General features: G+C 39.1%; 1 protein-coding gene across 1 annotated transcript; it reads right to left on the bottom strand.

The window, feature by feature from the left end:
- Window positions 1-90: 90 nt before the first annotated feature.
- On the bottom strand, window positions 91-11709 carry LOC149650868 (uncharacterized). The gene is made up of 12 exons (XM_089847528.1): window positions 11134-11709; window positions 7267-8136; window positions 6591-7198; window positions 6292-6483; window positions 6113-6223; window positions 5920-6048; window positions 5680-5849; window positions 5028-5070; window positions 4764-4888; window positions 3238-3435; window positions 939-3159; window positions 91-858 (listed from the first exon to the last, which is right to left on the bottom strand). Exons 2-12 carry the CDS (start codon window positions 7961-7963, stop codon window positions 709-711), a joined length of 4644 nt encoding a protein of 1547 aa, XP_089703654.1. The 5' UTR covers window positions 7964-8136; window positions 11134-11709; the 3' UTR covers window positions 91-708.
- Between the last annotated feature and the right edge of the window lie 2459 nt (window positions 11710-14168).

Here is a 14168-nt window from a genome sequence, read left to right on the forward strand (position 1 = left end):
AGTGTGGCACAAACAACAACAAAAAAAATGTCAAATTTATAAAAAATAAATAAATAGCAACTTAAAACAAACAAACAAACAAACAAACAATTAATGGGAAAACATTAAATTTTTTATTATAAACTATGTTTAATTACCAATTTTAATTATAATAATTAGGCGCCATTGATGATTTCTAGGCTTAAGTACAATTAATTGGGGGAAAAGGGGGGAAATAATTTTTAATTAAGACAATTAGTATGACTATTAATTAATTAATTTTTTTTAATGGCACAAATATACCTTGTCATATAGAAAATAAACAAAATTCAGGCAATATTTTTTTCAACAATTATAAAATACCTACCATTCCCAAATTCAAATTTCTTTTGAAAAAAACAATTTTTAATTTTGTTCGTTCGTTTTGGGGAAATTGGGGTTTGATTTCTTTACTTTTTTTAATAATATATAAAGTGCGCTATATTCATATATAAAAATATAGATTAAAAAAAAAAATTTACCCGTCTTGAATTCTACACCCGTTTATGAGATTTTTTTTTTTTTAAAGGGGTGAGAAGTAAAAAAAAAAAAAAAAATAAATACGTGTTTACAACAAACATGAACAAAAACTTTGTTTTTATTTTCAGTTAATTAATTCTGTGTGGATTTTGTTTTGTACCCTATTTTTAATGATGGATCAACGGTGATTGTTTTGATAGTTTATTAGGGTCATCTTAAAATGGTGTTGTCTTCATCTTCGGAATTGCTTTGAGCTCCTAAAGGTTTGAATCTTCCTGGAGTTAAAATGTCTTCATCGTCCGAGACTTCGTACCAAGGTCGGTTCAGTCTTTTTTTATTTGTACTTGTTGATTGTCTGAACTGTTTGGAGTAAAGATGGTAAGTGATTAGTTTGAAATCATTCGTAAACTAGGATTGCGGGTGACAACTGACAAACTTACCTCATCGGATGTGGTACTTTCTGGGATTGTTTCGTACTCTTTCATCTCTTCACTGTCCTGGTTTGAATCCTGACAGTGCGACACTTGGGATATGTCTAAGATTGTAGTGGGCGTGTTATCGTTCTCGCTCTTTTTGACGCTAAGTATTTCGTCAATTCTACCCAAGTGGTTCGTGTGTCGATGGCTCTCTGTTTTTGATACGTCGCTGGGTGGAGATAGCGCGCTTTCAGTTTTAGAGACCTCGCTGGGCGCTGGTGATTGTCTACCAGCTGTTGAGGAATCCGGGGTTACGAGAAGTTCCGTCGATGCTGAAGACATCTTACTCAAAGGGAAACTTATGCTTTTGTATGTATCATCGGAACGTAAAGAAGAATCGATCCTGGAAGCTGATGACGGTGGTCTTGAATCTAATTTCCCCGTAGAGCAGTACAACCTAGATATCTCCGAGGCGGAACAGTATCTTTCTTTGTTACTTAAAGTGTCTTCAGTTTCTTCTTTGTTTTCGGATGATGACGACGAAGATGGCTTAGCCGAAGTTATCAAGTTGGATGCGCTAAGGATATCGGGTAATACAGCGCTACTTGGAGGTGATACTTCCATCGGCCTTTCGTAATCGGGATCGTTTTCGTCAACCGGTGGCATGGGAGGTGGTTCCCTTCTGACTGTTGGAGGAGGTGGAGGTGGTGGCAAGAAACGTTCCATCTTCTTCAAGTGTTGTCCACCGTCCTGGTTCGACGTACTAACGATTTCCGGTTGTGATTGAGTTGGTTCGTTTGTCATGGTACCCGAGAGATTTTCGGATATGTCTTCGGAAATTGGGTGGCTGTTAGAGATGGCGGGAAGTGGAGCCGATTCGTTTAAGGACGATGAATCTTGACTAGAGAAGGATTGAGCTTCTGCGGGCGAATATGACGGGCCATCTTGATGGTGGTTCGTTGTTGTTGCTGACGTCAAAACGGCGCTACTATCTTTCAAACTATCTTCCCCACCACTGGATTCACTCGATTTTTTCGATACCCTCAACTTTTGCTTGGAAGACCATCGATTTTTCAAAGAAAACTTCAGCAGAAAACCTTTCTTCTTGAGGACAGTTCCGGGTTGCGTACCGGAAGTGGAAACCGTGTCGCCACGTCCCGTAGAATCTGAATTTTCTGGAGAACTACTGCTGGTACAACTTTCACTTCCGGTGGTGTCAAGTATTTGAGTGCTATGGGCGACTAAGGACGTCGATTCGGGTTCGGAATGAGCCTCATCAGTTGTTGAGACGTCTCTCGGTTCCGGTGGTAACACCTTACTAGTCTTGCTGGTGGATTTCGACGGTAGCGCCGCGCGATTTTGCGTCGTCGAAGATACTTGAATCTTACGTTGTCCGTCGGGTAAAGTTACCAACTCACGCGAGGTTCCGCCCGCCGTTAGGGTTATGGTAATGGCTTGATGCGAAGATGGTTTTTGGGGTAATGAGCGGCGACTAAAATCCGTGTTGGCGCTACCATCTTTGTTATTAGAGAAGCCGCCGCTTGCCCCGTTTTTTGAATCCGTTGTAGAAGAAGGTTCCTGGTTCGATTTTGTCGTCACAACTGTTGGCGGAACTTTAATTCGTAAAGGACTTCGAACCGTTTTGGTAGAGGATGAGGAGGCCCCTGATGGATTGCCACTTTCCCGGCTTTCACTAACCACTAAACCCTTGCTATTACTTTTAGCGTGATTTCCTCCACCACCACCACCGTAATGTTTTTCTATTTGAGTTAACTCTTCGTTTTCGCTACTAGACGGTTCTAAAACCTCCAAGACTGAGCAAGTTCGACCTTCTTGTTTTAATTCGGGATTGCGATCGAAGAGTACTCTTAAATCGACGTCGGAGTGAGGTAATTGCGCGTGATACGACCAAGGTCTGTTTTCAACCGCTGACGCTTGAAGTCTCGACACGCCACCGACGACGGACGTGACGCGTTTCTTCTTAACCTCTGAGGAACTGGTGGGAAGGGAGGGGAGACCTTCGGAGGTACGACTTCCGGTTGCTTTACCACGAGGAGAATCTCCTTTTAAGCGACTGGCGAATGAACCATGATCGGATAAGTCCACGTTGGGTCGCGATTCGAAAATTCCTTCGGTCTCGTCACCACTGTCCCCTGATAAGGAACTCTCGGAGGATGACGCCACTTCGACATCTTGAAGAGAGACGTAACAAGATGCCCTGGCTTGAACCCTGGAGAATTGAGACCTAAACAAAAGAATGGTAGACCCTGATGACCACCGAAGAGGAGATGGATGAAACGCCATTCATCAGTTCTTAACTTACCGGACAATCTCGAGAGGATCTCTACGAGAAGCGGTGACGTGCTGCGACGTTTTTCTACAAACCCTCTTCCACTTTTCCTCGATGGTATGGCAAGCGTTTGTATCTTTGGGCAAAACGGCGTTACAAAATCGATTGATTTCTTGACTAAGAATATTTTGGAATTCGGTATGTATATTATCATTTCTTCTATCTTCGCCCCTAATCAAGAATAAAAAGATACCCGAGTTCATTTCATTATCACCCGAATATCGAAAATAAAAAATACAACTCGGTTAATTTCTCAATCTCTATTAAACTGAACAAACAAGTTGTTATTTATTCTTGGGTGTATTTAATAAATTCTAGGTGGATACCCACGCCTATAAGGTATTTAAGAGGCATTCGGCGTAGCGTCCGAAATCATTTTTGACCCCCCTTGAAGTCCCCCCTGAGGGATGAGAATCAAAAGAAAAATTCCTTATCGTTGGATCTTAGTAAGTTAGTTCTCGTCGTGTTTAGGTAAAAGTATTATTCATAAATTTTCAATTTGCGCCCCCCCCCCCAAATTCCCCCTCTCCCATTTTTATCAATTATCCCCCCTCCCCCCAGTTCAGTTCCATCTTTCCCATCCGATATAGAAATTCTATCCACAGCCAAGAAAACTAATTAAAATTCTGGATCACTCGCGCGTTTAACATATTTTTCATGATAGCTAAAAATTATGAGGAGGTATTTTCAAATTCCCCTGTACATTTTAACTTAAACCCTCAAACCCCCACACCCCCCTGCGATTGGGGTACTTTTAAATTAATCCCCTGTGAAACCAGATGGTAAATTGTTTAAGGACTGATATATTTTATCAAACCCGCGTGTCCTAAGAAAAAAATGAGCTGTAGTGGCATGAATACTACCTTGCCATAGACTCTAACACAATCACAGAACTGTCATTAATTTATAGCCCTCCTGAAGTTTAGGGGTACAAATCTCCCCCCACACTCGGGGGAGTCTTCCCCCACTAGCCTACGTCGTCGTAAAGTTCTCCGCGATTTTGATGAGTAAGCGATTCTTCCCCCTTCTTATATTTGACGCCTAACAAACTTCTGTTGATCTACTTCTATTTATCCCTATAGTCACTGAGAGCCGGCCTAAAAGTTTCATTCAAAAACCAAGACGCTCAAGGAATATAATCTTTTAGAAGTTTCTTAATATAAAAACAAAATCAGATAAATTATCCCGGCATTGGAATTTAAATTCGTCCCCATACTATGATATTTTTAATAGGTTAAGACTGTTTTTCTAGGGATAGGGGGTCCGAAAGGGGCGATAATAATTCAGTTTGGGGGGCGGAGGGGGCTATTTTTTAATACATATGGATGTCTAATCATTCCCGGTATCCTTGAGGATAGTGGTCTTAAAAGAAAATATGTTAATGGGAGCGATTAGCCCGCGAGGCTTAGGGGAGAACGCAGTACGAGGAAGTGTATTATTATACAATAGAGCCGAGCATTGTTTATGTTAATTCTTTAGCCTTTGGAAGGATTTCTTACTTTTCGCTTTCGGCCGAATGATCGTCCGCTTCTTCTTCTTTCTGCTGGAATTCTTCTTGTATTTTTTTGAAGCTCTCCAACATTTCTCGCTGATGCCTCAGGGAACATTTTACCAGGTGCAGTAACTATACAATGTCACGAATGTAACGTAATGTAGAGAGAGAAAGAGGGGAACCAAAGAAAAATCATTTCAAAATTTTGAACGTTATTTCTTGGAATTTTCTTTTACGGTATTATAAGAGAAGAAAAAAAATTTAAACTAACGTCTTTAAACAATTTTCTGCCGTCGGAATTTTCGATTCTGTAACTGGGGGGAAGGAAAAAGTGGTTGTAATAATTATATCTATTTTGGTAGTTATAATTACTTTTTAGGCCTAACTGTTTCTCTAAAGTGTTTTCTCTTAAGCCTGAATGATTTTTCTATATTGTCTATTTGTTTTGGGATGGAAATATGAAAAGTATGGGGAAAATGTGACTTTAAATCGTTCAAAAAAACCGCCGGTTTTATAGGCTTATGTTCAGCGAATTTGCTAGGCCACTGCTTTGGTTAGCGGGCTTGTTTGAAGTGTCATCTGCTCGTTTCGCGCGGCATTGTCTAGTTTTGGCGAGCGGAGGCCGGTGTTTAGAAATTAATTAATTAATTAATTAGTTAATTGAAGTAAGCGTCATTTTAATTGAAAGATTATTCTAAGGCCTAAAAAAGAACGATTGACTTTTTATTTTGCTTTACAACGAAGTTAAAGAATGGTATCGAATTTTTGAGTGAAATGCTAAGACTTAACCTATAATTTTTAACCCTTGGTGAGAAAATCTACAAAGGATCAACTAATAGCCGCAATCAACGAGATGGTAAGTCAGTTAAAAACCTTTTTAAACTTCAACTAAACTCAAACTTAAGTTTAAATTAAGAACTTACCGATAAATTTCGCTTTCCAATATACATTGTTCAGTAGCCAATGATATTGTCGCTTCTATCGACAACAAATATTCTGCACAAGCCTTAAAATTGTTTCGAATTGCCACATCATAGGGTTTTAAACCAGCTTCGTTTCGAAGCGTTATATCCCCACTTTGTAACACAAGCTCCTAATAGAATCAAAACCCCTCATTTTTAACTATCAATCCGCATAAATAGGCCTAAACAAGGTGAACTTACTTTAGCACATTGAATGTGTCCGTATTTAGCTGCTAAATGCAATGGCGTATTACCATTAATATCGCGATGATTGACATCGACGCCATCAGGTGCGTTTGAATAATTTAATAACCAATTTAACACTGGTGACTGAAAATTAATTTTAACGTAAGACAAATGATTGCCGCGTGACATTTAACTTAAATTTAAATACCTGGCCGTATTTAGCCGCGCAATGCAATAAGGTTCGATTTGCCCCATCTGGTACGCTAGATGTTTGGGATTGTCTTTCCATCAGCCACTGAACCACGGATAAACTCCCAAACTAATTGATATTAATTACTTTAGTTAATTTAATTTCCTAAACTACGGTGATATATACTACGCACGAACCTTAACGGCTAGAATGACCGGTCTTTGACCACTCTTATTCTCATCCTCTAAACCTTCCGAGCCAAATTTCGCGCAAAGCCATTGAACACAGGCTAGATGGTTGTGCGCCGCGCATAAATGCCATAAACTGTTCCCACTATGGTCACTTAAATTTCGGACCAAGGCCGAATCCATGTCCACCATACCGTGTTTCTACGAAGTAAAAGAATTCGGTTTTCTCTTGGCATCTACTTTTGTAAGTGATGTCCCGAAACCGAACTTTGGCGCGCGAACCCGTTTCAAAGAAAATTTCAACTTACCAACATTTCCAGGTTTCCTTGTTTGGCCGTCTTAAACAAAGTTCGTATCCATTCGGGCATTCTATGTTTCTTGGGGTACCTTTGCGAGATGGGCTTGGCGGGGTTGAAAGCCTCTACACCAACGGGACACGGTGGTGACGTTTTAGTTTCCTCGATTATCGAGGCACTGAGGCGATGATCGTCGCGATGTCCTCGCGTATTAGCGGGCTTAACCCTAGATCTGGGTCGCGTATCCCAAGGCGTTCCATCGTCCCAATCCAAACAATCATCCGAGGAACACTTACTCCTGGTCGCGGTAGTCACTCGCGATGACACTGTCTTAGAATGATTATTATTTGTCCTAACACTCGATAAGAAATCGGTATCGATCTCGCTATCGGAGAAACACGAACGGGACATGTCCCTATCCACGGCGCGACACGTAGATATATTCGCGCCACCGTGACGCGAACTTCCTCCTTTAAAACCCGCGATACCCATGCCGGTATTTGTCTGCGATTTGTCACTACATCCTCGAACGCGAACTTCCAAACCCGCCGGAACTCTCGAAGCTGAGTAGCGGCTGAATGTTGGGACATTGACTACGGATTTTGAAGATGAACCACCACCTTGAATTATAAAAAAAAATAATTCAAGCATTAACAATTTAAACGTGGTTTTCAAAGGCAAAGCTTACCTTTAGTTTTATCGTGTTTGACTGTTAGAGAAGAGGCGGGGATTAGTAAACCTCGTCCCATTAATAATTCGTTTGCTTTATCACTTCCGCTTCGTCTACTTCCACCCATATTTGTAACGGATACGTCCGATATTCTTTTGTCACGGTTTACACCACCCTTCCTGCCCGTTGTCGTTGTTGTTTTGGGCAAATTTTGAAAAGTGGGTTCATCCGCGTCACGAAAATCTAGTAAACGTTCCCTAACTTCCCTATTGGAAGTCGAGGATGACGCGGTTGCTATGACGTGTCGACGTCTATTTAGTCCTCTATGATTGACCCTATTTAGAGGGTCAAGGTCGCCTAAGTTTGGGATCTTTTCGAATTCGTTTAAAGGTAAAAAAGGCGGGGAAGTTCCGGAGGAGGTACCAACGTGCGGTCCACGTTCGCGTTCTAATTCGACCCCACCACGCGCCAGTTCGCTTAAAGTGTCTATAATGGACACTGTCCTTAATTTAGCCGCTTTGGACATTTGACCCGGTAATGAAGATGGATAGTAGCTTTTGGAATTATTGTATCCGCCACGGAAACGGGCCTCGTCTAACAGATATTCTTCAATGTTATTAGTACCAAGACCACCATCACCACCACCGTTTGAAGTGGCGTTGTTGATGACGGAAGGCTGCTTGTCAGCGCTGCCATCGATGACGCGTGTGCGCATGACAAACGCCGGCGGTTTTTAGAAGGGGGTTGGTTATGTTTCTCGTATGGACTATGATTTGTAATTTGGGGGTTTATTTTTTGGGGGGATTACGAATGGTTGTCCCGGGTACTTGGCTTCAAAGGCCAGTACCTCCCTCTTTTACGCAAGCGCATTGTTGACTTTCAATTGGCCTGCAATTAAAAGAAAATTATACTTTTTAAAATTATCGCAATGTCACGGAATGCCAAACGAAAGTGCTAGACTCAAATAATTTATCGCCTTTACGCTACGACGAAATTTTTCAACGAAACTGAAGAAAATTAGTTTTCGCTTCGATCCGAGGGGCCATTCACTCAACGTATTTTTACAAAGCCCTACCCTTGACTGAGATTACTCCCAACCCTTTCGTAATACAGGTACAAAAAGCTAGTGCGTGATTAGCCCCTCGGATGTTATCGTATTAATGGATATGATATTACAACCACCCTCCCTCCCTCCATACTTCATTTTCTGTTAATAATCTCTCTCCCAATTTTTAATTAAAACACCTACCATATTAAAAATTAATCGAAGAAAAGTTATAAATTTTTTTTTTACCCGGCGTATTAAATAAAGCCAGCACAAAATGATAAATTTGAGAAACATTCTTGTAATGAGGAAATAGTATAGGCGATCTTTTCAAAGATGGACGGTCGCCGTTTCATGGAGGAAAATTAGAAAGGAGTAGAAAGAAAGCAGGGGTGTTCATATACAGAGTTTACTACAACTTCAATGTTGCATATTACTATTAATATGTTTTAAAGGCCGAGGTCCAACGAAAAGGGTTGGTTCTAGTGAACTGAAAACCGAGCATCGAGACCTACAATATTGCGAGGGAGAATACATACCCCAATGGAGGCATGCATCGCCCTCCTGTGGTGGTTTCTCTGTATGTAATTTCCGAAATGGTTTATTGTTAGTCTCGATGCTCGCTTTTCAGTTCGCTAAAACCAACCCGTTTCGTTGGACCTCGGCCTTCAAATAAAATAATAAACGAGCGGTTTCACGGAGTAGAGAAGTGAAGGAGTGACAAAAGTTTACGAAAAATTCAAACGTTGACCGTTACTATATCTTTTAAAACAATTTCCAAATAAAAATAATAAAATACTGTTAACATTAACATTGACAACTATAGCTTAATGTTTGACCTTAAAATAATTTTGGCAAAAATGAAATTATGGATATAGGAAGGAAATAAATCTGGCAACCCTGGTTTTTGAGTTGCTGGCACGAGGGTAAGATTATTGGGAGTCCAGCGAGCTTAATTTTGGTTAGGGTATGAAGAAGATTCTCGTTGGTTGTGGCGTTTTTGCCTCCTGTTTCTATAAGAACTTAAAGACGAACCTCCCGGGGCCATCTAATGATGTAATCGCCCAAATTCTTTTCCAGATGAGAAAACGAAGTAAAAAAAAATATTCAAGATGGAGATGATTGGGACGGGGGGAGGGGGCAGTGGGGGGGGAAGGAATAACAAAAACAAGACGTCGCTTAGAGAAAGCCTTTAAACTGACCCGTACCACCTTTGTAATTAAACTTGACCACCACGTGTTGACGTATTTCGTCTTGAAAGGTTTATATTTAAGTTTAAATAAGATTGTAACTGGGATGGGGGATAAAAACAAGTCGTCGCTTAAAGAAAGCCTTTGAACTGACCCGTACCCCCTTCGTAATTAAACTTGACCACCACGTGTTGACGTATTTCGCCTTGAAAAGTTCATATTTAAGTTAAGTTTAAATAAGATTGTAACTGGGATGGGGGATAAAAACAAGTCGTCGCTTAGAGAGTAATGACTCTTACCCCTTCCTAAATTAAACTTGACCACGACTTAAATATTTAAAGTTAATAAACACTTCAGTACCACTTTAATGTCTTCGTTGAAAAAATAATAATAAATAATAAAACGGGTGAGATGTTTTATTCTAAAAACATGATTGGTTCAAAAATTTGGAGCGAATTTTACACTCCATTTAATCGTAGGGATTCCTAAATTCCTTCTCAACCCCCTTCTTTTTTTTTCTTTTCGTTCCTGCCCCGCTAATTATCGAAGCAAACATGTTTTTAAAGCTGCTAATTGAACCAGAGCTTCAAAAATTAACGGGAAACACAAAAGGGTAATTAACGCGTTGAATCGTTTTTCCCCAGTTTCCTGATTTCATTTGCGTTTTCAAATAATTAGATTTATACTAAAATTATTAACTACGGTATTTCATATTTAAAGTATTGTAGCTTCTTATTTTACTGCAGTTACATGGGTATTAAACCAAAACACGTCTCGCTTCTCAGGCCTTAAAAAAGTGCATTTATTGCAATTTTTAGCCGCATGAAATTCGTTATTCGTTAACGTATTTTAACAGGCAACTTATTTGACTGAAGGTGCAGATATTAAACCCAAAATGTTGCTTTCTCAGTTAAAAAAGCACATATTTATTGCAGTTATTTTAGACAAATTCGTTAACGCATTTTAACAGGCAAATTATTTGACTGAAGGTGCAGATATTAAACCAAAAATGTTGCTTTCTCAGTTAAAAAAGCACATTTATTGCAATTTTTTTAACAAATGCGTTAAATATTTATAAAAACATATATATCACAAGACGTAAACGCATTTTAACATTCAAATTATTTGACTGAAGGTGCAGATATTAAACCAAAAATGTTGCTCTGTCAGTTAAAAGCGCACATTTATTGCAATTTTTTGACCAATTCGTTAAAAAAAATTTATAAAACATTTATATTTTTAGATGTAAGCGTACTTCTATAGTAAAATTATTTGACTGAAGGTACAGATATTAAGATTAGTTATTGGCCCCTCGGTTTTGGGAAGTCCCTATGTCGTAAAATATCACACTTTTTCGTTTTTAACTTCCCCCTCGGTTAGACTTAATGCACTTTTTAAAAAAAAACATAAAATTTTAAATATAGTTAAAATAGTACAGACTACGCCTTTAAAATGCCCTCGACTTGGAAAAGAAATCAATTTTTATTTACGCCCAAATATTGAAAACGTAAAATTTTAACCCAACCCAATGAGAACCGTCCATAACACGACACTTCTAAATAAAACAAATTATAGCTTTCTCCTTTCCCCCCCCCCCCCAAATAAAAATAACATAACAAAATACAAACAAAAGTAAATAACGCAACTTACCCGAGAAGTGTTGTTCTTCCTAATCCTCGATGATAATATTAATTCCAAAAACAAATGTAAAACAATGAAATCCACATGAAAGTTGATTTAAATCTTACGAAATAATCGAAAAATTTCGTTTCGGTATTATAAGACGTCCGAACATTGAAGCAGGCACACAAAATTTTAGTTGAGCGGCGACCCGGGCTTCGGGATTTCTTGGAAAATTCGAGTTGCTTGGAATGTTGTTAAGAAAGAAACAACCTTTTTTTAAAAAAAGTTGCGAATTGAACGCGAAGAAAAGTAAAGTTTTCAAAGTCTGTTTACTTTGGTAATAACTTTGTGTAAAAGTTAAAACGTTTTAAACATTAACCGTTAGGTTTATTAAGACGTTTAAGAATTAGTTAAACTTTTTGTACACCGTTGATGGTTTTCGGTGGCGCGGGACGGTTTTTCGCCGTGGCACTGAAAAAGCGCCACCTATAGTTATGAGCGGGAAAATGATGGTCTATCATGGCCGCCATGAAAAAAACAGGTTAGGGCCCCTCCGCGTTTTTAAAAAGTTCAGCAAAAAAATATCATTGAATGGTTCTTAAAACGGGGAGGGTAGCTACGTGATAAGGAGGGAAATGTGGCGCGCGCGACCGACCCGCTCGTGGCGGCGGTATGTGGAAGCTTTTCTTTAAACCCCCCTTCCCCCCCTTTAACGAGATGCCGATTGCCGGTCAACCCGAGACATTTTACAACAAGGTAAACCCAACATCATCATTGCAAATGTTTAGAAAAGTTCTAAAACTCGCTAATTTACGTACGTATTTCTGTTCCCCTGCCTTAACCTTGATTGTTTTTAAAAGCGTGAGGTAGAATTCCAGCCCTTTCTCTTGGTGCATTGTTAACAAAACCTTTCTGAGCCAGCCAAGTTTGGTCAAATTGAACTGCTAGCTTTTAAAGGGATGCATTATGAAGGGGTGCATCAAGAACTATATTTTGGTAGTAGTAGTGTTACTATTTCATGGAGTAGTGATTGGGCAATGTCACGTGACCGATGCCTATTCCCAATGCACTTGTTTACGCTAGGAAATTAACGCGTAACCTGTGGAGCTCTCTTGATATAGGCCCCGCCCCAACATAACGGATTGTACACCACTTTAAAATTATCTGGTAACACTGGTGGAAACGTTAAAAAATACCCATTAAAACTGAAATCACGCTCACTTAAAATTACTTCGCATTTATTTTGAACACAATAAACCAGCCTGCCAGCCAGACGCTATCAGATCAATAAGTTTTCGTACCTTAGTTTTTTTGAAAGGTAAAAAAATTTCTCGCGCGAGTTCGAGAGTGAAGGTAGCCTGGAGGCTATGGGCCTGAATACCGAACTAGCGTAGAAATATTTTCAACTTCTACAAAGGCTAGGATGGAATGTGGCTTAAATTTTTTTTTTCTAACTACCCCTAAAAATTTTCTATACTACCCTCCCGTGAGATTACCCACCCCTCTAAAATTTTTTGGTCCGAAGAATTTACCCCAAACCTGAATTATATCAGAATTTCTATGAATATTGAGCTTAATATTTAATAAATATTTTGGGAAAATATTCACTACTAATGTCCCAAAAAGCAAAAAGAAAAACCAAATAGATTCCGTATTCAAAGGAAATGAATAGATAGTATGTGAATAAAATTATTATTTACAAGAATACTGATTTGAAACAAGAATAATAGGTCAGGTGTAGTTTTTCCGTGCTCCCAGTGTTGCTACTTGCTAGAGAAAAACCCAAGAGAACTGAACAGAATCCATTGTTATGTATAGATAATTTTCATTTCATTAAAGAAGTTATAGAAAATTCCCCTTCCCTCTCTCTCTCTCTCTCTCTCTCTCTCTCTCTCTCTCTCTCTCTCTCTCTCTCTCTCGCGGTTTAAACTTCAGTGCAGTGTTGTCAGGCCCTCTGTGAGTCAAGTTGGTCAAGTACTGATTCAAACTGAACTGCTAACCTTTCTCTTTTCTCAATGGCTTGGCAACACTGAGTAAACCAGAATCGGCAAAAACCCTTTAATTGGAAACTACGTTTATTACTGTGAAATCAAATTTGATTTATAATAGGGTATTGTTTTTTTTTGGCACACTATGATATTCTTGTTTAATTTGAATATATTCGTGATATGGTACTGAGTTTAATTTGAGCGTACTGCTTGAGCCTTTCTGGCTTGGGCAGGCGTCCGCCAAAAACCGAAATAGGTACGGGCATCTCTGAAGATTTTTTTTTTCTTTAAAAAAATTTATTAGCCGCCCCCGTTTCTTGGTTAGGCTTTTCTTCATTGGACAAAGTTAACATTCCAACGCCACAGAGAAGGAATTCCAAGCAGTTTGTTTCTTTTCACAGAAAAGTACTCTCTCGTCTTACCTTACCCGCCAGGAGGTTACAACCCTAAAGGGATAATGAACTAATTATCACAAGCATCTCTTACATCTTCTCGCGATCCCAGAACTTTCATTTAGTTCTCATTGACCTTTACCGTTCCTATTTGACCTCCATTGGGCTTTAAGGCGAAATATAAATCTAAAAAGAAACGTATTTATTCGGAGCCTATGTATTTAGACTCGGGTCAAAATTTACTTTCGTGTATTTTAATTAAAAGTTGATTGTCTCTGGCCCTAATTGATTTAGGCCCAAGTTTTTAGTACCGTTATATAGAGGACAATTAGGGCTATCGTTGCTTCAAAGGATTTTCCTGGAAATTTCTTTAAGACAAAGTGTTGTCGTTTCGAAGTTGGGCTAACTTAGTTAGGAATGGCGTCAAAATAGATATTTTATGTATTTTAATTTAAAGTTGATTATATCTGGTTATAATGGATTTAGGCCCAATTTTTTAGTACAGTTATATAGAGGACAATTTGGACTATCGTTGCCTTAAAGCATTTTCCTGGAAATTTCCTTGGGCTAACTTAGGTCAGACTGTATGCGCAAGTATGAAGTAGAGAACAATCTTTACCGAAGATACTAAACCAAAGTTGAAATTCCATGGATGACAATTTCCCTTTGAAGGAGGGAGGGA

Source organism: Phalangium opilio, unplaced genomic scaffold (assembly GCF_054372755.1).
Source record: "Phalangium opilio isolate 3A_F unplaced genomic scaffold, DU_Popi_V2 ptg000082l_1, whole genome shotgun sequence".
Lineage (NCBI taxonomy): Eukaryota > Metazoa > Arthropoda > Arachnida > Opiliones > Phalangiidae > Phalangium > Phalangium opilio.

Excerpts from the sequence above, each read along its gene's own strand:
- LOC149650868 (XM_089847528.1), bottom strand. The coding sequence starts at position 7,963 with ATGCGCACACGCGTCATCGATGGCAGCGCTGACAAGCAGCCTTCCGTC. Across the intron at positions 3,160-3,237 it reads GATCCTCTCGAGATTGTCCG|GTCTCAATTCTCCAGGGTTC; the intron begins GTAAGTTAAGAA and ends TCTTTTGTTTAG. Across the intron at positions 859-938 it reads AAAGTACCACATCCGATGAG|TTCAGACAATCAACAAGTAC; the intron begins GTAAGTTTGTCA and ends TACTCCAAACAG.